The following is a 27254-nucleotide window of genomic DNA, read 5'->3' as shown; positions in this document are numbered from 1 at the left end:
CATTTTCACAAACATGCGATGTAAACGTTAAAACCATGTAGAATATATAGTACATAGTGCATTGTCCTACATACCACACCAGTAAGCCTTTTAGTTTGAAAGAATATGTTGATACACTGATTGTTTTATATCCAGTCATCCAAAAATATTCAATCCCTTTTTGGCCTTTCAATCCTTGGGATCAAATATATTGAACATTTTTTGCTTCACTTTCAACCGTCTAATTCTATTCTTTTTCGATTGCGTTTTATGTTGATGAAATCATGAGAATGAGAAGACTGTTTAGTTTTGCTGGCATTGTTCACGAAATATCTTGTTTCGTTATAGAGACCATGTTTGGCATAAGTATGGAGCATCTTCAATGAGGTCTAATTTGTAGTATAATTCTGAAACTCCAAATTCCTTGAAACTATGTTTAGATGAACATATGATTATGAAAGTTCATGTGTCGCAAAAGGGCTAAATTTTGCAATGGTGAAGCATGTGGTCTCATAACAACACCCCCTTCACAAGCACAATTGTGACCTCGTAGTGAGAGGCTCTTTGGTACCCTCAAAACAACATTCCGTTTGCTACCACAACTGTGGCCTAGAAATGTATATATTTGTCTTCATCTTTAAATTATGAGAGTGTGTGAATATTGTACCATGCTTGTATGTGCATGGGCCTCGGGTAACACTCCTTTTGTTAATGGAGTTTTTGTTTTGTAATGACACCTTTTGCAAGTGGAGGTTGTCGCCTCGCAATGAATTTCTGTCTACCGCCACTTTCTTCCTCATAGTTTAATATTGAAGATTTGTGCTATGACACTTGACATTGATTCTGAATTTTGACATCTATTAGCTCCATGGCCTCAAAAAACACACACCCTTTGCTAGTACAATTGTAGCCTTGCATCAAGAGGTTCCCATGTACCATTTCTTCATCATAACATTATGAAAGTGGGTGGATATTATACCACATTCATTGATGCATGGATCTCACATTCCCTTTGTCAACGGAGCTATTACATGTAATGGATAGCCTTTGCTAGTGGAGTTTGTTGCCTTCCGCTAACTCTAGGTGTTGCACGACCTTCTTCCTCATCATTTAATATTGAAGAATTTTGATATGACACGCAATATTTATTGTCAATTTCAATATCTATCAACTCTATGCACTCTAATATAACTTGATTTTCTATGTTATGATGTTGCTTGTTTCTACAGCATCTCAAATTCGATGCCATCTTGAAACCTAGGAACCCTCTTCCCTACTTTTGAAATTCTAAAACGTTGACCTTATATTAAAAAGTTGCCAATTGCTTCCATTGGTTAAGATCGTCTTTGGGAACACTCAAAGTCGATCCTCATTTTTTGTTCATTTGATTCACACACAACTCATGTATCCAGGTTCACATGGTGCATAAGCCATCGTTATTGGCCACAAGTTTGCACTTGTTGACTTTGAATCATATGAAACCCAATCTAGAGAAACATGAGTCCACGATTTGATCCTAACAATTCATCATTTGCTTTAATGGTTCCAATTTTATTTTTTTACCCAAAGGGAGGGAGACATCGATGTGAACAAGAGAATGAATGCCCTAATTTGCACTTGTTGACTTTGAATCATATGAAACCCAATCTAGAGAAACATGAGTCCACGATTTGATCCTAACAATTCATCATTTGCTTTAATGGTCCCAATTTTATTTTTTTACCCAAAGGGAGGGAGACATCGATGTGAACAAGAGAATGAATGCCCTAATTTTAGATGTAGAGAGGATTGACCGAAACCTTACACAAATATTGCATTTCGAATTACTTGATAGTATTTACCAAATCTATTTGGAGAACGAGTAAAAGTGGGTTTCATCAATATGAAGAATATTCTTGAGCTTTTCTAATGAAAGGACATAAGCCTAATTTTGATAAACAATGGTTCTAGTTTTATAAGAATACATACATGTCTATTGATATTGGAAAAAAACAGAGAATGGCGCCTTGGAACTGAGCTCAGGTCTCTGTCTGTATGCTCTCTTCACAGTCATACCTGGTCGATTTGAAGCTCTTACGAGGACTCTCCTTCATAAGGCTCTCAGGAAGCCTTTCTCAGAGTATAGTTTCTGAAGAACCCTCCCATCCAAACCTCAGGTCGGATATCTCTGCATATGCAGCCCTCCTCAAATCATCGTCTTTGAATCTTTCTAGTGGAAATCTGATCCACCATCATATTCTGAAAGATGGGTTGGAGCTCGTCTCTCCGCTTTCAAGCCTCCTCGTTCTCATGTACGCCAATTGTGGAACCATTCATGATGGTTATTATTGTGTTGCCATCCTTCCACATCGTCAACAGAATGTGTTCGCATGGAATTTCCTTTTCAAATCATGTGCCAAACAAGGGCTCCTCCAACAGGCTTTCGAGATGTATGGTCGTATGCTATCACATGATGTCATGCCCAATAAGGTTACATTTGTTTGTATGCTTGATGCATGTACTGTACACACTACTTTTCATGAAGTTGTGCACCTCCACTGCCTCACTATGGATGCTCATTTTGATTTAGATCCTGTTGTGGGGACTTCTCTTCTCAACCTCTATGCTAAGGTTGGGAGCTTATTGGATGCTTCCAATGTATTTCATAGGATTTGCGAGAAGGATGTTGTCACATGGACCTCTATGATTTCAGTTTATGTTCAAGGTGGAGAGAGAAGGATGGCTCTTCTACTATTTAGGCAAATGCAACATGAAGGTGTAATTCCAGATAAAATCACGTATGTTTCAGCTATAATGGCATGTGATATCCCTCTTGCATTATGTGAAGGTAGACATGTCCATTCACAAATTGTGGAGAAGAGATTGGAAAATGATTTGGTCATAGGGTCGGCCTTAGTGAACATGTATGGGAAATGTTGTAGTTTGGTGGATGCAGAGACTACTTTCTACCAAATGTACCAACGAAATGTAGTTACTTGGAACTCGTTGATTGGTGTGTATGCTCAGCATGGTGTAGGAACCAATTCATTCCAGTTGTTCATGCAGATGAAAGTTGAAGGATTACTTCCAAACAGAGAGACATACATCAACATGCTGACTGGATGCAGCGTTGTTGAAACCCTCATTAACAAGGGTATTGAGATACATGCTTGCCTTCAAGACACTGGGATGGATTGTGACATCGCCATTGGAAATGTTCTCATTAGCATGTATGGGAAGTGCTCTGCCCCAGAACATGCTCGCAAGGTTTTTGACCATATGGCAGATCTCAATGTGATTTCGTGGACTGCTATGATTGCTGTGCATGGACAGCATGGCGAATTTAGAGAGGCTATGTGCTTATTTATCAAGATGCAACTCGTAGGTGTTAAACCCAATGAAGTCACTCTTGTTAGCCTGGTTTCTTCTTGCACCAAATTAAAGGAAGGAAGATGGTTGCATTCATTCGCTTTTGAGAAGCATCTGGAGTCTACTGATCCTATTAAGAATGCTTTAATCAACATGTATGTGCAATTTGGGAGCATTGAAGATGCCCAGATTTCATTTGATAGTTTGAGTGAACGTGATGCAATTTCCTGGACAGCCATGATAACAGCTTTGGCCGAACATGGAAAGATAAGTGAAGCTCTCCTGTACTATGTCCAAATGCAGGACGAAGGAAAAAAACCTAATGAGGTTTCCTTTGTGAATATTCTTTGTGCTTGTGCCACCCAAGTTGCTTTAGTCGAAGGTAGATTACTGCACACTTGTGTTGTGGAAAATGGCCTAGGAATCAGCGTTGATGTGGGCAATGCTCTAATAAATTTGTATGGAAAGTGTGGAAGTGTGGAGGATGCTGTGGGTGTATTTTTTATTATGCGTGAGCAAAGAGATGTTGTTTCTTGGAACACATTATTGACAGTATTTTCTCAGCATGGACATGGGACAGAAGCAGTTGGGATACTCAATGAAATGATAATTTCTGAAAGTATTCCTGATAAGCTGACTTTTGCATCTGTTCTTTCTGCATGTAGCCATGCTGGACTTGTTGAAGAGGCATTACAACTCTTTATATTGGCCGAGCAAAATCATACTAATTTGATATCCCAGGACCATTATGTCTGCATGGTCGATCTTCTAGGAAGAGTTGGACGACTGGTTGAAACCTTCTATCTCATCAACTTTATGCCAATTCAACCGACTATTTTATGCTTTATGGCTTTTCTTGGTGCATGCCAGTATCACATTCAGGTAGAGTTAGCAGAAGATGCATCCAAATGCTTGATTGAGATAGATGAAGAAAATTCTGCGCCTTATGTTGTGCTGTCCAATATCTATGCTGCAATTCGTTGGAAGGTGGGATCCTTTGGTTTGATTTGAAATGGACGTGTGCCCTGCCCTCCTCGGGGTTTCGGGAAGGACACAACTCTCAGGTTTTTGACTGTCTAGTACATTTTGAATAGGTCAATCAACAAGCTCTCAGAAGGACATAAGAGATGCCATATCCACAAACTGGAAAATAAGGACAATGTCAGAACAAAGACTAATCTGTCCTCTATTGGGATCAGGGGCACAACAATCTGAAGAAGACAGGTATACCGAATCTTGTTTCTCTTAAGCTATTGTGCGATCATGTATTATCAGAGAACAAGGAGCTTATAGGTTTATGCATCCCAAGGAATTTAGTAGTTATTGCACAATGAAACTAAAAGAACAAAATTATTATAGAGGTTCAAATGGAGGATGACGTATGAGTCATCTTCTTTCTCATCAGTCCTGCTAATCATGCTACCCAATGTGGCAAAGCATGATGTTCCAAGCTTTTAGGCAGTAAGTACAACATCAGCTTTGAAAGTCATCTTGTTGTCTCATCAGTTCTTGGCGTGCCTAGTCACGCTAAACGTGACAAACAATGGAGTCCCAGGCTTATAGGTAAATAAATGCAAAATGTACTACAGGTTGTCCTGTTTTCTCATTAGTTCTTGACTTTCGTAATCATGTTACTCAAAGTGGTAAAACATGGGGAGCAAGCTTGTTGGCAGTAAGTGTAACACGAACTACTCACCCTCATAATACTTATACCTAGACCTAAGTGTTTGAAACGGAAAGTGAGTGCTCCAAACACAATTGAGAAAAATAGATTAAAGAGAGCTTCTGGAATACATAATTTGAAGATGAGCACATTGATTGACAGTAAGTGGTGTATCATAGTTGATGAAAAAGATTGATGGTTATTAGTGGATATTTGCAGTTAAAGGACATTTGGCATGTTTGTCAAAAGTGAAAGATATCTTGACAGCAACAGAAAACAATTTTTGCTATTACAAACTGGTCACTCCAAGAGAAGTACCAACTGGAACCACTCCTGTTTTGTTAGTGAACAAACATATCCCTTGGAATCGTGTGAATAACATCCTCAACATGGGAGATGGTGAAAATCACGTTGGTACCACACATATATACATTACATGTGTGCCATCCATTCAACGTTGGCATCTTATGGCATGAAAACTAGCATAAAAACACTTGCATCAAACTACAATGTCATGTCCTGTTCTTCACTCATTCCGTTAGGACCAGTTATACTCACTAGGAATAATTTGTGACAAATCCGATTATGTATTTTTCTGAATATGACAAATATTTAAATGCATTAAAATCATTTAAATGTGTGAGAACCACGAGTTAGAAATCGATTTTGATTTAGCTGTATAAGCAACCCCTCAAACTGGGGTCACAACTCAATATCACTACCATTTAGGTATTTTAATGTAGACAAAAATTCATTTTGAGTAGAACCTTGTGTTGGGCAATAATGATAGATGTCATAGCATGTAGTCCACATGCATGAAGTGGTTCCCAATATCATCTATGCGCATTGAGATCTACTTCTACAGTGTCATTTGACTAACTCAAACTTGTTTACCAGGGGCAAAAAAGAGCACAGCATTCTCCATGACCTTGTAGTGAAGACCATATGAATTGAGGTGACCTCTCAGTGTCTGATGTTCCACAGTCAACTAGAATATAAAAGCTTAAGGTTAAGAACTACATCAAAACGTTTAGGTCTTCCGCTTAAAATCATCAGCAACAATTTACCTGCCCATGCACATCACAATGATGGCCAGTCGCAAGAGGCTCCACATTAATTACTATGTCTGCCCACAGCTCAAGCTGATGAACCATCGCCATCTCATCTGCAGTTTCATATACATCTCCGTGCATAAACAACAACAAAGAACACACCTAAAAATAACAACATACAAAACAAAAATCAGATGCACTACTATTTGAGGTTTGACCTTGTAGTTTGGACTTCTGTCCTGAAAGCATAGGACTACAATCTAGTGATTTGCTCATTTGAAAAAGAGTGTTACATTATTTCTTTTTCTCATTTGTATGAGTGCCTGCACAACTGACTACCGAATTCACAATTTTACCTGTTCATTGGATGCCATGGTCCGGCAATAGTGAATGAAATCTAGAACATGTGCTTTATTGCCTTCAGCCAAAACTTCGAGCAATGAAATGTCATCAATAATTATCCATGCATTCCGCTTTTGTTCCTGTCTTAGGAGTGCTGTGAAACTCTGAAACAGTGGAAAGAGTTTGTTTTTTGGAGATGGAATGTCACGAATCACCATCGAGTCAGGGGAATTGATACTAGACGAAGACAGCAAATCGATAAATACCAGAGTTCCACAATCCTTATGTGCCTGTAAATTGCATCCCTACTCAAACAAAATTTCCATGTCAGAGTTTTAGGCTTTCGCCTATAAGTATTGGAAGATTATGAGATGTAAAATTTCATGAGCGCCAGATTAAAGTTGCATATATTCTAACTAAAAAAAACATGCACTTGATGAAGAAGACAGTTAAAGGATATTATGATGATCTCTTCATTACTTCTCGTGGCATAAATCTATGTGATCTCTATGCATCATGCCAATCTTATTGAGTCATGAGCATCTGTGGGGGATAACTCGTATGAGTGCAAAGGAGATGTTTATTAGTCACTTCCATGAGAGGTTACATAGATAGATTTGTAATGTTTTCAGGTGGCATGGATCATATTTGGGTACTCTCTCTCTCTCGCTTTCCTTTTTAATTCTTTTTCTAGTATTCAACTTACCTTGATAGTAAGCTATTAGATTAACAATGCAAGGCATTAGGTTTAACCCCAACTTTCACACATCTTTATTGCACCATATACTCTTCCTTAATTTACTAAATGTAGGGCTTGAATGGACGACCTTCTGTGAGCCTTACCAACTGAGCTACACCTATCTGGGATGGCCTACTACTGAATGTAGGGAGGGGGGTTGGAATGCGTGACCTTCTGGTCTGCTTCCAATAAACTGTACCAACTGAACAACAAACAGTCTGGAGAGGAGGAAGGAAATGACCTGTTTCCTCGCAATCCGATTGTAATGAGAGAAAGGTTCTTTCAAGGCGAGGAATATAACGAGAGGCCTCCCCGTTCCTTGAGAAGAGAGGGTCTTGTTGTTGAGGAGGAGGTGATGCAGAAGGAAGGATGCAGGAGAAGCAACACAGTCTTTGATCAACAGCATCTGGCTCGAATGACCATGGCTCCACCCTAAGGCGTCCTCCAGCGTCATGGATAGCATGAAGTCAAATGAAAACCTCAGAAGAAGAAGATGATGATGGTGATGATGATGATGATCTGTTCTGTTCTGTTCTGTTCTGTCCTGCTCTGTTCTGCTCTGCTCTGTTCTGCTCTGTTCTGTGATGGGTTACAACTTACAAGTTACAAGTTAATTAAGAGAAGTATCAAAGCATATTGCCCTTCTTTAATTGCAAGCAAATACCCCTACCCTATTAGAGTGTTTGTTAGAATCCCTAGTAGTATAGCATGTACTATGCACTCTTTGAGGGATAGTAGAGTGCTCTCTTTCGATAGTTTTTGCCTCCATTTGTGTGTGTGTGTGTGTCCCTCCCCAGACAACTTCTCTCTCCTAGAGAATTGATACTTACGATAACTCGATATTTTCTAGTCTCCATAGAGTGGTCGTATATTAACCCATGGAGCCTTCACTACACGAGAAGTGTCATGGTTGTTGCTCCACCATCATGGGATGATGATTGAATCTAGAGAAAGGGAGATGGAGTAGAAGATGAACATGATGAAGAAGGAGACATGGTTGGTCCAGCTGTAGAGATAAATGGGAGGAGGGTTGTGGGTGGAGGTCACGCGCCCTGTTCGTTTCATCCTTCTCATACTTCAATTTCTCACTCCTTCTTAGACTTTAGTTCTCAACGTGCGTATATTAGAAAAACGAAAACCAAAGGAAGAAAAAAGGGGGGGAACAAATATCGTGTATCATATGTGAAGGTTCGCATATGTCTACTAAATTGGACATATGTGAATATTACAAACTAGGAGTGAATGTTGCATACCATCAATGTCATGTGAAAAGAGTATCACATCACCATCATATAAAAGCAAAAGTTAGCTTGTTGCATAAAATTTTGGATCATGTAATTGTTCTTCTCTTGCAACATATTCACCACTTCTTTCAATTTATCAATGCATGAACCATAGAGTGTAGGTGATATTGCACCTGTTTGTCTAAATCTCAAGTTACTTAAAAGTATTTTAAAAATCCATAGTCACATTTAGTTGGCATCTAACTTACTCATAGAATCATCCAAGTGCAACTATATACTTTACTGGCATATGCCAAATTCCAAGATTCTATTCCAACCCTTACTTCGTGGTATTGTATCAAAAGTACATTTCAAACCAACAAAACAACAATAGAGTGTTTTTCCTTGTGGTCGACTTTCTTCCATGATTACTCTTAATATAACCAAATGATCCACCATGGAGCTCTTAATGTAACCAAATGATCCACCACATAGTGTTTTGAATCTTGATCCAAAACTTGCTTGCCCAAGTGCTCATTTGGTTGTACTTTCAGCCCGTGCACTTGTCCTTTGGCCCATGACAATGTTATACAATGTAGTAGTTCTTGAGCTCAACGTGGTTGTGTGATAATTTACTATCTAACTCTTACCTCCAACTTTGAATATTGCCTTAATCCAAGAGTGTGTGTGTGTGTGTGTGTGTGTGTGTGTGTGTGTGTGTGTGTGTGTGTGTGTGTGTGTGTGTGTGCACGCACATGTTAAGAGAGAGGGAGAGAGCCGTGATGATTATAGTTCAAATGATAAGGTGATTTGTTCAGCCCCTACATTCTAGAGTGGCATCTAACAAAATTAGCACAAACTGAGGGAGAGGGAGAGAGGGAGATGGTTCCAATGGAGACCAGGTGGTCATGGGTTCAACCCCTACATTCCACTCCAATGGCAGTAAATTTATGAAATAACTACCATAATGTGTGTCCTTTTTAGACAAGAAAACTAAACTTAATGGAATGGTCAAGATGTTAATTTGAAAATTAACCCAATTGTAAGTTTCACTAACTCGTTAGCTTCAAAACTTCAAATTTCACATCTACCATTGTATCAGTTTATATATATTTAACTAGGTCAATACTCTTACGGCTTTTGAGACAACACAATTGATATTCAATGGCTTAAAATGTTCCCCACTCATTTTGTATGACATGCCCATGTATTACTTATAAGAACCTTTAGTGCCCATGGGCCATGAAAAAACATGGGTATAAAAAGCACAAATAAATGTGCATTAAGAATCCTAGACATTTGTATATGGGTTGAAAAATAATATTTTAAACTTCATACTAGGAGTCACGACTCACTACACTTGTCTTAACCTTTTGTATAGATCTCGAACTTCGATGTCTTCTATTATTCTTTTATTTGTAGATAAAAACCAAGGTGAAATTATGATTAGTAATACATCAAATCATTCTTGCATAATGGCATTTGTAACTTGCTCATTGTGAGGGAAATGCATCTTCCCATGTAGAGGTGTGAATACCTTCAAACCTCTTGTTTAAATGCATGTGGATGATTCAAGGTATCAATAAATCTCATTGAAATGTGAACTAAGTTACCCAATATATTATATATACAAACGAAAATGCAAGTTGGGATCATTTCCGTTGAAATCTAACACGTAGGATATGCTTATTTCCAATTGATACATATTTGACAACAAGGCTAGGTTTTATAGATACACACAATTATTCATAAGCTATATATAAACCTTCTAATGACCGCCAAAAAAGCCCCAACCCCCACATACCATTGAAGACATTGGCTCACTTTCCAACAAAATTATGAACATCTTAAAACATACATACAGCAAAGACTTCATTTCATGTATGCATGCATACATTTCCAAGTAACCCACGACCTCTTCAAATGAGAGATATCCAAGACAGCTTGAATCCATTTACGCACATACATTTTCCTTAATTTCGACTTCTTAAATACATAGACACAACATGATTATTCAAATATAAATGTTGTCCATGACAAGGAATTTGGAGGGTGAGGACAATTTCGTAACACCGACTAACCTTGCTTTTGGCTATGTTTATGACAAGAAGGGTGAAGTGAAAAATGCCCCATGGCCTATTGATGATATTGGTCTACTACTTGTAAGAGATCTAATGGTTTTAAGGAGAAATAACTCAAATGGCAAATCATGAGATATTTTCTAGACAGTGGATGGTATACAGCATGAACTTTTTCTAGTGGCAATTTTTAGACAACCTTGAAATGCATATATACAAACACCATGAAAATATTATACATGGGTTTTAAGTTAAAGAAAATGTGTTACACCAACTGGCCTCAGATAGCCCATTATTCCCAAATGAATGGTAAGAACACTGCACTATAAATTAGAGACAGAATTTGACATTGAACGTATTGCAAGCAATTCTGTAAAACTAACTTAGCATTTATTAAAACTTCACTTTATTCATTGATTAACATAAGTTCCTGAAGGTTTATGTGAGGTTCAATACAACATGCTGCCATATTAGTTATTGGGACATTTGAATATACACAACATGACATGCATATATATACAGGCAACATGAATATGTTTTACATAGATTTTGAGGTACAGAAAGCATGTTATGCCAACTGGCCTCAGATAACCCTGTTTTTCCAAATGAATAGTAAGAACACTGGATTATAAATTAGGACAGACAGAATTTGATACTGAACATTACAAGAAACTCTGTAAAACCAACTTAGCATTTATTAAAACTTCGCCTTATTTACTGATCAACATATGTAAGTTCCTGACAGTTCATGTGAGGTTCAATACAACATGCATCATACTAGTTATTGGGACATTTGAATCTGATCTTCAAGTTATTAACATGCCTAAGTTAGTCTTATTCAGCTGACACCAGATTTGTCCCGAATATGAACTGTTGCTATTCATTGAACTTCGACCAAAGCAACATTTTCTTGCAACCTCGGCTGTTTACTTGAAAGACCATCAGGCAATTCACCGTTGATATCTTCTGGTGGTGTTAATGATTTGTTCTCATAAGAAGCCTCATGAACCCCAATAGCCGCTCGACCAGAAGGATCAGGGTTCTTTGACCATGCCTCATCCCACTCTACAGCCTTCGCAGTACTACAAGCAACACTCGGTCCTCCAGGTACAGTTAACCTTGCAGAGGGCTGATAACCAACCATAAAGAACTATGTATTACCGAAATTTGTCATTTCTTAATTTTTAACCATTTCATTTTTTTGCTGCCATAAGAAAGAAACAGAAAGTATAAAAGTATTTAGCAGAAAAAACTTACCTGTGGGAAAAGTCTTTCAAAGATTTGACGATAGTAATAAGCCTCTTTTGTCGTTGGGGTGTTGTGAGGATAAATGTACATTGCATTCGCCATCATTTGATCAGTTACCTACAGTTACCCACATCAAATATAGCACGTTAATAATAGCAAGCAAATATACAAATAATGTCTCCCATCATATCAAATATATCATATGTTAAGCAAGCATTTTCAGCAACAAAAGAACATCCTATATTTCAAATGTGTCAATAGAAGAGGCAACATGACATTCACAACCACTCTGCTGTTGGTGATCCAGTTCCTCTTAATCGAAATTTCTTTTACTTATTCTGTTTGATATCTACTACCAATTTGAATCTAATTTTCATACAATTATGTTTACCAAAAGCCATGGGATCTTTCAATATTTTCTGTGTTAGGCACAAGACAAATTCTTATTTCTATATACATATGTTTTCAGGAATGGGGGAATTCTTTCATATCAGATCCCCAGAAAAACATGATAAAATTATATACCTGTTTCTCTGCATGTTCTTTTAGACCATCGATCCAGCTATAACCCACTCCATCACTAAATTGTTCTTTCTGCCTAAATAAAATATGCTGAAAAGTGCCACAATAACAAACATAAGGTGCACATCACAGCACTATTAAATTAGAGAAAAATATAGTAAAATAATGAACATGTAGAAGTGTGTCCAGGGACAGACAATGACAATGAATTACAAGACCCCTTGGCATAGACTTTACGGTATACAAGTAATGTACTTGAATTTAAAATCTAGTTTTGATGGAAATACAATGGCAAATTTACAAGGAGCTTACCTTAGGTAAATAAGGATTCTCTTCATCATCGAAGGCATTACGCAAAACCCATTTCTCTATTCGACCATCTTTAATATTGATCTGAAAACGAAAAGACATTTTATAAGATGCTCCCGTTAGTAAACACCTCTAATCATATGGAGTGGTACCATTTTCCCGGCAGGATCTATGCCCATTGCAACATCAATGAACTCTTTATCCAAGAAAGGAACTCGAGCTTCTAGACCCCAGGCCGATGTTGATTTGTTCGCTCGCAGGCAATCATAAAGATGAAGATCTTTTATCTGGAATAATGAATCTATTAAGAGTTTTCATACGAAGCTTTGCAAAACATACTGGTAAAACCAAATTGATGTTAAAAGCACAAGCTATATATAAGCAAGTCATTCTAACACATGTACTTCACAGCATTTCACATTCTAACATGCGCACTTCACATCACAATCTGGAATACCTTTCTACAAGTTTCTGTGTGCAACTCTTCTTTGTTAGGAGCCTTATGGAAGTATAGATATCCACCAAACAGCTCATCAGAGCCTTCCCCCGAGAGAACCATCTTCACTCCAAGAGCCTTAATCTTCCGGGACATCAAGAACATCGGAGTACTAGCCCTGATAGTGGTCACATCATAGGTCTCAATGTGATAAATCACATCTGGAATTGCATCCAAACCTTCCTGCAGGCATAGAGATTTGATATCAGAATCATGATACTTGACATCTTGATCCACATAAAATGATTCAACAGATACGTCATGATGCAGAACTACAAGTAAGGTATTTTCTTTTCTGAACCTGAACTGTGAAGTAGAATTCTGTATGCAATGTCCCCAAATAGTCTGCAACCTCTTTTGCAGCCTTCAGGTCCGGTGATCCCTGTCATTTCCAGAATAATTTCATATTCTATTCAAAGAAGTGTATTTAATTATATTAGCATATGCAAAGACACAACTAACCTTTAAACCCACACAAAATGAGTGGAGCCGTGTTCCCCACTGTGCCCCTGCCTTAGTTTCCCCGATGTGACGACAGGCAACCGATGCAACTAAAGATGAATCTAATCCTCCAGATAAAAGCACTCCAAATGGAACATCCGTCATAAGTCTTTTAATTACTGCCTGCTCAACCAATCACGGCTTTTAGTATTTGAACATTGGTATATAATTTGCACAAATAGATGTGACACAAGAAAAAACTAAAAATGGTTAAAATAATTTTCTCATTACAGGCTTATCATTAATATTGAGACATCTCAGCAAACGCAAGTCAATCAACCACATTAGCCCCAAACATCTTCCTTATCCCCTACATGCTGCAACTATAAAATTCCATGATATGGCGATCCTCTTTTATCAAAGGTTCAAATACTTTTATATTGCTGACAGTTTCATGATGGAGCTCATAACGACAAGAGTGCATATTTGGTAAAAAAAGTACTGATGAATGCACCAAGTTTTCACGAGGCCAGCCAATATAAATTTGGTGCCACTGAAGTTGAGTAAGACAGAATGGACAAAAATGAGAGAATAAGTCTATTTTTAGTTTGTTCTATGATTCGAATATTGCAGAAGCTCCAAATTCCACTGCCCTCTTATCTTCTACATGTTCTTTATTTTGCTCAACCTGATCCACTATAATATTTTTGATGTTTTATAGAAGGACATTGTGTGTGAATTTTGCTAGAACCAGCCATAAAAGTATGTGAATTTCAGAAGTTAGCATTATAGAGCAAGTCAATCAATAGTTTCTCTGCATACCTTTTCAAAGGCCTTTCTCAGGAGAAGAGGATCATATGGAGCAGTTGGTATAGACTCTGAAAACCACTGTGGTTTATAGTACCTACGAAATTCTCCTGCCATAAATCCAAAGAGCAACAAAATTTTGTTTATTGAATTCAAGCTGTATTCCTTCCTTTGAAATATCAATGTTTAGGTCCAATATATTCAGGTGAGAAATGTTTTGGAAATATGAGAAATGCAAGTTCCTAATCTTCCATCTATGGCATTGCATGCATCTCTTTAGAAAGAGATAAAAGTGTTTGTTTGCGTCATACTTGTTTTGCTCGAATAAATGTGCCCAGGTGGAAAGGACTGAAATTGCTCACAATCATCCTTCAATGCCTTCATTTCAGAGGCAAACCATACAGACCCTGCATTGCAAATTGGTAAGCTTTATCATAATTCAAAATATGGCACTGATTCTCTTAATTATATTTGAGATCTCGTCCATACCATCTGTTCCCCATCCAATATACAAGGGTGTAATACCGATTGGATCACGGGCAGCAATAAAGGTATTGTCACGTGTGTCTAGCAAAACAAAGGAGAACATCCCATCAAGCATGGACACCATTTCTTCGCCAAATAGCTTATACTGCATAATGGAAACATGAAGGATATCATGCAATTTACATTCATGATATGTAGCAGCCTTGTTAACAAGCATAGACTGAGATTAACAAATTAACCAATAGGGTCATAGCCCATGGTAATTCTCAAAAATAAATGGTTTGAGTTAATAAATACTATGAGAACGTGACAAAATAGCGCATGAGCTATTAACACACAGGAGAGGCGGCACTCATTTTCAACCTACCATCCAATACACAGTCATCCATGCGGCATCCATGTACAGCAACCTTAAACCCTCTTAAATTCCTTAGGCCCTAGTTCATTGACTCTTAACCCTGCTAAGGTCCTGGTGTGTTAGCCTTAGTCCTGTATAGTTGTCAATAGTTCAACTCATACATACAAACAATCATTGTCCTCCGAAAAACACGCCCTCTTTTATCTTATCTATATGTCTCAGATCAAATCTGCACACGCCTGATCTTGGGTCTCTTTATAAGCTGCATTCTCCATTGATCCAGGGCATGAAACTATGAACTAGCAATTCTAGAGAACTAGTTACTATTTACAAACGACAGCAGAACAAAAAAAATCAATAAAAGAACCTACATTTCAATTCATTAACCGCACAGAACTAAGCATTAGATACCCTGGGTATAAATCTCTTATAGCAATTAAATGAATTTTCCAATAGGTTACTATATTCACAGATACAACACAGCATCTGTGTTTTTCGTCAACAAGGTTATGAGAGAGAGAGAGAGAAACAAATCCTTACCAAGTGAGCCAGCACCTCGCAATCACTCTGAGTGCGAAAAACATGTGGCTGAGCAATGAGTTCTTTCAAAGACTCATGATTGTAGATCTCCCCATTGACCTATACAAATGAAGTAAGCAAAAAATAGAACATGATATCATTACCGAGGACAAAGAAAAGGGAAAAACTGTAAAAATGTTCCGTGCAGCAAAACAAAGAAAAGAAATACAAGAACATTTTAAAAACTGTTTAGTAGAAGAGAAAAAGACAAGCTTACAGTGACCACAATATTCCGTTCATCATCAAAGAGAGGTTGGTCTCCTGAGGTTGGATCAACAATGGCAAGACGTTCATGAGCAAGGAAGTGATTTCCATGCTGGAAAAGGCCGCTCCAATCAGGTCCTCTATGCCGAAGTCTGAGAGAGAAATATAAGGAAAAACTCTCTCTCTCTCTCTCTCTCTCTCTCTCTCTCTCTCTCTCTCTCTCTCTCTACACCTAAATGTGACAGAAATATGCAAAAATTCCCTTCCATTGCAGCTCTCGCTCTCTTGAAGCGTAAAAAGGAAAGCAATTTATAGAAGGAAAAAGAACCCTCTCCATCTCTCGCTAATCCTAGGGGATAAATAAACATAAACAAAGAAAGACAGAAAAAAACTCTCTTATTTGTTCTCATGAAGCCTAGAGGAGAGAGGAAAATGGAGAGAACCCTCTCTCCCTCTCTCTCTCTCTCATCGTCCTAAAAGGAGAGAGAATTGGGGGAAATAAGCATACAAATCCATAGTGCGTGCGTGTGTGTGACTCTCTCACCCCATCTCTTTTTCTGGTGAACGACTGTCTGTGTATGTCTGTGTGTGTGTGTGTGCGCGCATATATGGTATGCAATGTAGTTCTTTACCTGCGAGAAAGCTCGAGGACGCGTTGGCGCTTGACCAGAGAGGAATCATGGCAACCAAGGACGGCTAAAATCCCACACATCTTTTTCTCGTCAAAGGCGAATCCTGTTGTTATCTGCCACAAGTAGCAGCAGGAAGAAGAAGAAGCAGAAGAAGAAGAAGAAGAAAATGAGAGGAGAGAAGGAGATGAAGGAGGAGGAGGCGGCTCTTTCTTCTTCTTCTTCTTCTGCTGCTTCTTATAATACAATGATAAATACTCTTCTAATAAGTTGGTCTCAGTTTTGGTATGGATTGTGGTGGGGTCTTTTTTCTGATCATCTCTCTTTTCTTTGTGTTCCAAAGCATATCATTTATCTTGCATTTTTCCATGGGGCCTTCTTGCTTTTCCATAAAACCCTTCTAGTTCCATTGTTGCTAGCTAGGTAGGTCCAACAGAAACAAATATTCGCCGCCCCCCCCCCCCCTTTCTGTCCGCCTGCCCGCCCATCCGGACCACCACCACTAGCCTCGCCAAATTATGTGGACCAATCACGTTGCGTTGCTTCCGCACCCCTCTCTAACCTTCTATTCGTCCCTCTCTCTTTCCATGCATCGGCCAGCATGTGAGCCCATAATAATCTCTTCTCTCCAAGACATTCTCGTACATTGAACGCATATCGAGCCCGTTCGTATCGCGACGACGACACGAAGACATGATTGCCGAACTCTATAATGTATTGCATCATTCTCCATCTCCTATGTTGCTTGTTTCCTTCGATCTTTTCTTGTATCAGCTAGCCCCGTGTGTTCCAACATTGCCTTTTTCCCTATTCCTACACTTTTTACTAGGGAAATGTTACTTCTTTTCATTTCAACTAAGCATAATCGTTGGTTATGGTTTGACATGGTTGCTTGGTGTGATGTTAGACCAACACGAGCATTGACAATATGGAACCTACTTCGCTTTATAAGTTTTTCGTAGTAGTTTATTGGTTGATTGTGAAGGTTTATTATAACGTAACCTCTTGGATTTCTTTTCACATTTGTATATTAGACTTTATATTTGGAGTTGTTCTTATCTTTTACATGCCAACCATCATGGTCATCTTTAGCATTACTTATGGGTACATCAATTTCATCACCCGTGTGTCTTCGCATTTTTACTTACTCAAGCTCTCCTTCTCCATCATAACAACTCTAATTAGAATTTGACAACTATTTTCATATGCATATGTTCTAGCGTGTCTACATTTCTTTGTTCGAACATTGTCTAGGTGATCATTTGTGGCGATGGGATTCTAACTCATAAGTATGTTGATATTGAAAGGATATAATTCAATCATGTCTCCTTATTGATAAGGTGACGGGCTTCCAATCATGATTGGAAGTACGCAAATGAAAGTGTTGTTAGCCCGTTTTTGTGTGTTGGAATGTGGGTTATTTAACATTTTTCACATGATTGCAACTTGGGTTCGTATTGCCATAATTGTTGTCATTCCTAACCCTCTGGCATTGTTTGGATGCAATGACAAAAAAAGAAGGCATGACAAAAAGCAAGGAAATAACAATTACAAAGACAAACATTTGAGATTGAGAAGGATGAAGGATGAAAGTGGAAGAAGAAGAACACAAAGGAAAGGCAAATAGTCAAAGACGGATATCCCAGTGTTCTACATACGCTTAAACCTAAATTGACAAATGCAGTAACCTCAAAACCAAATAGAGATTACTTCCTCTAGTTGTGTTAGAAAAAACCAAAAAGACATTAGAAAAGAATAAAAAGAAGAAGTTCCAAAGGAAAGAAGCAAAGAAAACATTATTGCTATCTCAAGAGACTTACAATGCCACGTGGAAACAAGAGCTTTGGTTTCATATGTTCGATATGCTTGTATTCAAAGACTATCATCGACATCAATCATTACAATGGCACAACACATTCAATATATAGCTTGGTCATGTTTGTACAACCAAGAAACTAGTTATTGTTTTCCAAACTTCCGTTTGCGGTGTGTTCAATCTTGGGGGGAGTATTTTTGGCTATTCTAGGAAGCACAAAAGAGAACAACGAGGGGATGAAGACAAGTAAGGCATCATTGCATTTTGCAAACACACTAACAAGCATTGTTGTTGACAATCCTATCGAAGTTGTAAGAAACACACCGCACAACAACTACCCCTACTTGTGCCAAATCATGGCAATCACTCGACTAATGGAATTATTTATTCCATTGAGGTTGAAGGGGGATGTCTATCAGATGGTGAATCTTGGCTCCATCAATGCAGAGTACAACTCACACTATACCCACCCACATTATATCCCCTTGTTTAGATACATGTGGATGTATACCTTTATGCACATATATAAATGTGCAAATTAAGTTGGGTTATGCTCATATAAGGGTGGGCATGTTTGCTATTGCAAAACATGTGGAAGACCAATCATGCATCCTAATTTATACGGTTCTCAGCTTCAAGGTAGGAATTCGTGGTATGTGTACGCATCCATGTATGTGATGTTGTCTCATTCCCATATGTTTGTGTATTGTTGGAAGATAACTATTTTCCAATGACAACATTGTTGCATGGGTGTGAATCTTGACTATAAATGGTGTGTTGAATGCCCGTCTTAGATACCCTTGGTTTTAGTAGGTGTGAAGCTAGAATATATTCTAACATTAAAGGGATAGATCCTAAATTTTCTAAAATTATTCCTAATCTTAATTATTGGTTGTAGCTTGTGACTCTTTGTATGTGGTAGAAGTTGTAGACTTTATTTTAGAGTTATGCTTATCGTTACACAATGGATGGCTGTTCAATGTAGGCATTGTGCACTTTATGTTTTAGAGTTGTGCATATCTTAGCGGTCTCGAATCTAACTATGGTGCCCCTCTTTACACATTTGTATGGGTATAGAAACATCATTGACCCCTTGTCTCTTGTCTTCATTCGGATGGTTAGGCTTGGGTCTACCTCTACACAAAATCAACTATTCACATAATAACCCAAGCTTCGTTTGACTATAATATAATAATCTGATCGTGTGAATGGAATAGGTTTATCAATATACCTTTGTATGATTTCATGCAACACTTGATGCCCATTCAAACTTGGATTATATAAGTGCAAGAGTGGATAAGTTTTTGGGGAGGATATTGATAAATAAATTGTCTAGGTAGATAAGTCATCCATCTTTAAGGAGATTCAAGTGTTTACATGTACGTGTTGTTGACTTACATTCTTTTGTGTTTTTGGTTATTTTTATATAGTCATGACATTCATGACTAATTAAAACTCGTGGCAATGTCAACATCGATGGGTATCATGAACACATTTCGATTCTCGAACGAGATACATTATCTAATTGATGGATGCATCATGTCATTATGACAACTTATTCAATTTGTCTTTTGAGCAATTAATACAAACTTTAGAATATACTTATAAAGTTATACCTCATTGGACTTTGAAGGGGATTCTTGTTTATGTTTATGTCTATAATATATATGTATATATGATATATATTATTAGGATAACGAAAAATAGAAGATGGAGAGATGATGGCAACTCATGTGACATGCACCAAACATAAATATGCTTCACACTAGGTGGAAGAAATTGTAATGTTAACTTTCTTCATTTTCACATTTTGTTTTGTTTTGACTTTATAAGATTTAGCTTGTAATGACATTAGGTCTAGAAGGCAACATTTACATTCCATTATTAAAAAATAAAACAATCTCAGGGAAATTTCATATTCATTGTGTGTTTTTCATTGATAATTACCTAGGTAAGTTGTTGTGATGGTAGCCAACAAAATATGGGAAAAGGATATTCTCATAATGTGTTTCATTGATATAATTTACGCTAAATTATCCCCTAGTTTTCCAATGTTAAAGTGAATGAAGTTGCCTAATTGGTCAAATTTTTATCATGTGGCACACCTAAGTTAAATATTATACATTTTAATTGTTTATGTATCCCATCCAATCATACATATGTAAATATTGGAATCCATTTACTTGTGGTTGTAAGATAAGTTGCACTAAGGGACACTATAACCAACAATATTTGGAAAAACATTGCCCACATCAGGCTTGTGTGTAATGACACATGATGCAATGATCATTGCTCATTTAAATTCTCATGTTGGAATAACAAAATTTCTTGGATGATCCATTTTTTTTAAAGAGTGAAACTTACAATCGGGCACAAGAGTTGCCATGTTTGATTTGGTTAGACGACATGCCATCGAATTGGCTACTGATCTTAAATTGGTTAGATTAACACACACTCTCCAACAATGGCTAGATGGAGAGCACAACTATAGTCACCAAATGAAGCAAATGGTCATCATCTTTCACACCAGACGGTGTGGAGAAAGAAATAACTTTATTATTATTATTTGAAGAACGCAATGTATGTTATGTTCGGATGAACAATGATCAAACAAAAACGAACATGCTAGAGAACACAGATAGAAGTGATTTCTTATAGAGGGGCTAGGACGGATGGAACCAATTGTAGGATGATACATTGCTTGTGGATGATCATGGAAGAGTGAATGTAACGATGATCATGAAAGCCAAGGTAAGAAGGCCAAAAAAAAGAGGTGTGTATAAGGTTGAGTTAAAGCATAGTATGAACCATACGTACAACATGTGCATTCGCATTTCGAGAATGTTTCAATCATTCGAGTATGGAAAACACCCTCAAAGTATGGTAAATACCATACTTTTGTATTCATTATTTATTATAAGAAAGTTTTTTTTAAGGTAAGAAAGTTAAGGTAAAAAGCGTAAAAATAAACATTCGTTTTCATTCGCCTGGAAACGAATGTTTTCCAATGCATTCGAGTATATTACGTAGTATGAGTTAAAGTGTCGTATGTAGACTTTATAATGTGTGTCTCGAACATCCCTATCCAAACACCACATTACCACTATACGCTATACTACTCTACATATCTATATTTGTTCTTCTTTCATAACATGACGAAGGAAGAAGGATTCGTACCATGTCCTCCAAAGAAACAGAGTCCTTATGGCGCGAGTTCTTCAGAGACCCATCTCAATTTTGGGACAACAGAAGCGACAAGGTACACATTGAAAACCCAAAACCCATGGCTTCTTAATCTTTTAGTATGTGTGTGTTGTATATATAAATGTGGCTGATTTGAAGTATCATAACAGAGAAGCTCAAAGTGCCCTGATTTTAGACACAAACAGACAAGAAAGCTCTTATGGGTAGATAGAAGGCATAACCCATCATGGGTCCGAACCAAATTAAGAAATCATAAATTCATTCTCGATGACCCGCCTAAATTGCACGGTCAAGATAGATTTTCTCTTGTAAGCCTCATCAAATCATTTGGGAAAGAGAAGAATATATGCAAGGTTAGAAGCATAGGTGCCAAAGTCCTCGAGGAAGATCTGATCACAAAGGACATTCATGTGGCCACTTGCTTGCTCAATGCATATGCTAAATGTGGTGCTCTTATAGAAGCACAAGAGATTTTTGAACAGATTCTATCACCTGATGTTGTCTCTTGGAATGCTTTGATAGTTGGGTACGTTCAAAATGGTCTTGCCAATGAAGCTCTTCAATGTTTCAAGCACATGAAAGATCAGGGGGTTTCTCCAAATGTAGTGACATATACATGCATTCTAAAAGCTTGTGGAATTTCAAGAGTTCTTGATGTTGGGGCTGATATAGATACTATTATTAGAGAACAAGGGTTGCTGAAAAAAGACTTATTGCTTGGAAGCTCACTAATTAGCATGTATGCCAACTGTGGTGCAATGGAAAAAGCACGTCAAGTATTTGGAGAGCTTCCTGTGCGAGATGTTGTGGCTTGGACTGCACTTGTAGATGGATATGTCCAACACCAGTTCTTCAATGAAGCATTGAATTGTTTCCAAGAGATGAAGCATGAAGGAATTTCCCCAAATACAGTGACTTACATTTGCATTTTGAAACCTTGTGCAGCTTTAGGATTGCTTCACTTGGGAGAAGAAATAGATGCGAAGGTTAGACAAAAAGGGTTATTAAATAAAGACACAGTGCTTGGCAATGCCCTTGTGAATATGTATGTTAAATGTGGTGCACTTGAGAAAGCTCATGAATTATTCGAGAGCCTTCTTGTGACAGACGTCGTGTCCTGGACTTCATTGATAGCTGGATATGTTCGCTTAGAAATGTTTGAAGAAGCAATGACATGCTTCAGGAAAATGCAGGAAAAGGGAGTCTCCCCAAACATGGTAACATATATTTGCATTTTGAAAGCTTGTGGCATTGGAGGGTATCTTGAGCTTGGGAAACAAATAGACATCAAGGTCAGAAAGCAAGGATATATTTTAGATAAAGACAGTATGCTTGGTAATGCATTAGTTGATATGTATGTGAAGTGCGGGGCACTAAAAACTGCACAAGAAGTGTTTGAACAGCTGGAGGTGCGGGATGTTGTCTCATGGAATGCACTAATGACAGGATATGTTCAATTTGAACTTGGTGATGAAGCTTTCCGATGCTTTAGGCAGATGCAGTACGAGGGAATCTCGCCAAATACAGTGACTTATATTTGCACTTGTAAAGCTTGTGGTATTATAGGATCTCTTGAGATTGGGGAAGACATACATGCTGAGATTAGCAATCTGGGATTATTGCAAAAAGACGTGGTTCTTGCGACGGCGTTAGTAGACATGTATGTCAAATGTGGGATAGTTGACAAAGCTCAAAAAGTGTTTGACCATCTTCTGATACGTGATGTTGTATCGTGGACAACACTGATAGCTGGGTATGTTCAACACGGGCTCGGTAATGGTGCGCTAGATTGCTTTAGAAAGATGCAAGGTGAGGGGATCTTTCCCACTGGAGTCACTTATGCTTTGATTCTGAGAGCTTGTGGTATTGTAGGATCTCTTGAAATTGGGGAAGAAATAGCTGTTGAGGTTACAAAGCAAGGATTTCTGAAAAAAGATGTGGTAGTTGGTACTGCATTGGTAGACATGTATATACTGTGTGGGGCATTAGAAAAAGCACAAGAAGTATTTGACAAGCTTCCTGTTCGTGATGTTGTTGCATGGACATCACTGATGGATGGATATGCCCACCAAGGGCTTGTTGATGAAGTGTTCAATTCTTTCCAGAAAATGCAAGATGAAGCAGTCTCCCCTAATCCTTTAACATATGCTTGTGTTTTGGAAACTTGTGGGATTGGTGGGTGCCTTGCGATTGGGAAACACGTAGATATCAAGCTCAGAAGACAAGGATTATTACAAAACGACACCATGCTTGGCACTACACTGGTAGGCATGTATGCCAAGTGTGGTGCATTGGAAAAAGCAAGAGAAGTATTTGAACAACTTGAGGTTCGAGATGTCCTGGCTTGGAATACACTGCTGGATGGATATGCTCGGTTAGGTCAGACTAAAGTTATTTTGAACATGTTTAGACAAATGAGGACAGAAGGTATCTTGCCTGACCTCGTTACGTTCCTTGGCTTGCTGGTGGCATGTAATCATAGTGGTTTCTTGGCAGAAGGAGAGATATTGTTTGATGAAATGTGGGTTGTCTATGGTCTGCCTCCTACACTAGAACACTATGCTTGCATGATTGATCTATTTGGCCGCGCTGGAAACTTCAAAAAAACTGGAAATTTACTTGAGAAAGTTTCCTCTCACCAGCTTTCACTATTCTTGGCTATCCTAGGTTCTTGTCACAAATGGGCAGATGTTAACCTTGGGAAATGGGCCTTTGAGCAATCAATACAGCTGGATGAAAAGTGCTCTGCTGCATATGTTTGCATGGAAAATATATATGCAAGGATGGAAACACGGGCACATCCCCAAGTATCAGTATGAAATATGTGTAATTGGATGCATTACACACACCATGATATTATGAAATGAAATTTAAAATTTGACACTGAATTGCAGAATGTGAATATTCTTATCTTTTGTGGGTGATAAATTCCATGCTTACTGAAAGGAAGTATATTTGTTATGATCCATTTCAAATGAGGAAATGGTAGCTTTCCATTGCAAGAGAGCCCTGATACATATTCCTTTCAACCTAGAAATCCGTCTAACAGATTATCTAGAACTTTCGTATATGAATCCAGTTCTCAAGGTTAGTTTGTTTCAATGAACTCGCACTAGAGTCTAGTAGCTAACTTTATCACGTGAACAAGCCATGCATCGAGAATGAGCTACATGCATTGACTCTGGGAAAGTTCATACGAACATGTATGAGGGCTGGTAAGCTGAATTATTGGGAAGAAATTTAAGCATTTGTCAGCCAAAAGCTGAAGCACACACATTTTTGTTAGAAATAAAAGAAGTACTAAGGAAGTGCAAAACAAGCTCTTTCTAGAGAGCTGAAAATGGGAAAGTACTCTCTGTAGCTGGCCTATCTCGAATGATGTAGTTCTAGAGTGGTCGGCTCTTTCTATGTCGATGTAGGAGGAAGAAGGTGCATGTAGAATTCCTGAAAGAGCTAGCGAAGCCTCAACAACTTGGAAATGTCGATGAATAGTCGAAAACATAAGTGTAACAGGAATGATCATAAGCCGGATGTCGAATATAATGAATGTAAAAGACAACAGTTAAAAATATTGATGACGGTGAACTGTGGATGACAATGTGTACTGCTCTACATCTCTATGAATGGGTAAGGTAACTCATGGGTAGAGTTTTTATGTCCATATGAGAAAGTCCCAAGAATCCTTCTCCACCCTCTTAAGTTTGGAGTGGAAGCTTGTAATAAAGATATAAGACGGATTGGAGCATAAGCTCAGGCTTTGTTATGAGCATGATGTACAAGGATAAAGTTGCAAAAGAATGTCAATGTTTTGGTTACATTGTTTGATATCTGATAGGTATATACAATGTCTAATATGAGTCAATACTAGAACTACAAGGCTTGATCTTATGATTGGATTATGAGAAGAGAATAGGTACTTGAGAAAACATCAGACACAACTAATGTTGGAGAAAAGTCCTGTAGCCATGTGCTAGATTTATAATAGACTTAGGGAGGTAACCATAAGAGGATGTAAATCTCTAGAAAAGTTTGAAGGAGAGAAGAATTAATTGCCACTAGAACATTCTTGAAACTTTTAGACAAGCATAGAATCAACCACTTTTTGTCAACTTCCAAGTAAGTTTGCCACTCTGGGCGGTTTTCTTTGTCATGTTAGAGGTGTCAACCCCTCTTGCACTTTGTACCACAACTAGACATGAGAATCAGTTACATTCCCTATTATTTGGTCATATTTGCAATGCAACACCTCCAAACATAAAGATAAACCCTTGTGCATGAATCAACCCATTGCATAAAAGAAAAAGATAAAAGATTTGAGCTTGTAAGATGAGTGATATGAAAATGAAAAGAAGTGTTAACGCTCTCACAAATTAAACTTGAGAGTGGATCAAATCAATGTGAAATTCTACACATACTCATTGAAAAGTAATGGATGAGTGTGCTAATTTCATCTTTAACTTAATAGTGCTAATGCTATATGAAAGGGGATTATTAATTGATTAACAAACTTAGGAAAAAGATTCGTGAAGGAGTTCAAATAGTTGTCCCTAAAGAAGAGGTCTAGGAAGGGGTTAGTTAAGGTAGAATAAGTAGATTACGAAGAGATTACAGAAGAGGTTAAGTTAGAATAAGAAGGTTACAAAGAGATTAAGTAAAGGGTTAAGGTAGGATATCTGGATTAAGAAGAAATCAAAGTAGTATAAGTGGATTAACAAGAATAGATTAATGATTATTAGGATAGATATGTGCATTATAAGAGAGACTTGTGGTTAAGAGTACTAAAATAAAGGATTTGAGAGAGACTATGAAAAATACATTTGGATTACTAAGAAGCATTTGCAATTAATTCTTTCAAGATCTTATCATTTATGATAAAACATTTTGAGGTCTTATTGGTAAACATTTTGGGTTCATTGTGAATAGTTATTCCTATATTTTTGGCAAGAGATCATTATTTTCAAATCCAATTCGCCATTGCAAATAAGGATGAAACTTATTTGGGTGTCGAAATTCCAAAAACCTCCATTTTTTATTTTTGTCAATTTCAAGCAGTTGACTCTTAAGGAGTTTGACACCTTCTATAGTTTTGGTTACCAACGTCAATTCTCTTTCCCTCTCGGGTCACATAGGGGTTCTCCCATGTTCATACAAGGGGGCATTGGTTCTTGAGATTGAGCAAAGAGGCCTTAAAAATGACCTGAGCACCACCTCCACTTTCATGTGTGGCATCTCGTTCTATGGTTTTCATCACCTTTGTGTTTCATGGAATCAACAATGGTTTGGTATCGGCTTAACAGGTTTGCCCTTGTCCAAACCAAACCGGTTAAGCCTTAACCTGTTTGAGAGTTTTCAAACTTGAACCGAACCGGTTCCTAAACCGGTTACGGCTTAAATGGTTTGTCCAAACCAGCTCAATTCAGGCTTGGGCCGAGCCGTTGCCGACTCCTAGACACCATGTCATGATGCAATCAAAATCGTGGGCCTCCTCCATTGTTGTCTCCATCTCCATCAAATCCCACTGTGCCGACCATGGCATGCCACATCAGCATAACGCGCTCTCCGGTGATGATGTGTCATGCGCCAGCGTGTGACACGTTTCAATGGGAATGCGTATCCTTCGGTTGACGTGTCATGAACGGATGCATGCCACGTGTCAGGTGGCAAGAGACAAGATCAGACAGTGCAGCTCTGTGTGTGTGTGTGTGAAAAAGAGAATGGCTCCTTAACACAC

At 38.0% G+C, this 27254-nt stretch overlaps 4 protein-coding genes across 5 annotated transcripts; 2 read left to right on the top strand and 2 right to left on the bottom strand.

Moving 5' to 3' along the window:
- Window positions 1–1963: 1963 nt before the first annotated feature.
- Window positions 1964–5127, top strand: LOC147852836 (pentatricopeptide repeat-containing protein At2g03380, mitochondrial-like). The gene has a single exon (XM_087333526.1). The coding sequence runs from the start codon at window positions 2014–2016 to the stop codon at window positions 4336–4338; it is 2325 nt and encodes a 774-aa protein (XP_087189652.1). The 5' UTR covers window positions 1964–2013; the 3' UTR covers window positions 4339–5127.
- A 484-nt stretch (window positions 5128–5611) lies between these two features.
- On the bottom strand, window positions 5612–7703 carry ELP6 (elongator protein 6). Its single transcript, XM_087332788.1, has 4 exons — window positions 7365–7703; window positions 6399–6689; window positions 6058–6204; window positions 5612–5978 (listed from the first exon to the last, which is right to left on the bottom strand). The coding sequence occupies exons 1-4, from the start codon at window positions 7584–7586 to the stop codon at window positions 5871–5873; spliced, it is 768 nt and encodes a 255-aa protein (XP_087188914.1). The 5' UTR covers window positions 7587–7703; the 3' UTR covers window positions 5612–5870.
- Window positions 7704–11036: 3333 nt separating this feature from the next.
- Window positions 11037–16664, bottom strand: LOC147852834 (asparagine synthetase [glutamine-hydrolyzing] 2-like). The gene is made up of 14 exons (XM_087332938.1): window positions 16507–16664; window positions 15888–16026; window positions 15632–15730; window positions 14737–14878; window positions 14559–14654; window positions 14263–14357; window positions 13462–13623; window positions 13301–13381; window positions 12961–13182; window positions 12656–12790; window positions 12507–12587; window positions 12198–12284; window positions 11682–11789; window positions 11037–11553 (listed from the first exon to the last, which is right to left on the bottom strand). Exons 1-14 carry the CDS (start codon window positions 16584–16586, stop codon window positions 11305–11307), a joined length of 1776 nt encoding a protein of 591 aa, XP_087189064.1. The 5' UTR covers window positions 16587–16664; the 3' UTR covers window positions 11037–11304.
- Window positions 16665–21438: 4774 nt separating this feature from the next.
- LOC147852833 (pentatricopeptide repeat-containing protein At3g09040, mitochondrial-like) lies at window positions 21439–25409 on the top strand. 2 transcript variants are annotated; one of them, XM_087333215.1, is made up of 2 exons: window positions 21439–21578; window positions 22046–25409. In XM_087333215.1, the coding sequence occupies exons 1-2, from the start codon at window positions 21524–21526 to the stop codon at window positions 24340–24342; spliced, it is 2352 nt and encodes a 783-aa protein (XP_087189341.1). In that variant the 5' UTR covers window positions 21439–21523; the 3' UTR covers window positions 24343–25409. The 2 variants fall into 2 exon arrangements, with proteins under 2 accessions (XP_087189341.1, XP_087189340.1); XM_087333214.1 differs by having other exon boundaries at window positions 21673–25409.
- Window positions 25410–27254: the final 1845 nt, after the last annotated feature.

The sequence above is a fragment of the Azolla caroliniana genome, unplaced genomic scaffold (genome assembly GCF_043228905.1).
Source record: "Azolla caroliniana isolate FFs.n. ecotype wild unplaced genomic scaffold, voAzoCaro1.0.p SCAF_17, whole genome shotgun sequence".
NCBI classification, from domain to species: Eukaryota; Viridiplantae; Streptophyta; class Polypodiopsida; order Salviniales; family Salviniaceae; genus Azolla; species Azolla caroliniana.
The sequence above is the reverse complement of the archived record's forward strand: the minus strand, read 5'-3'. Positions and strand labels throughout refer to the sequence as shown.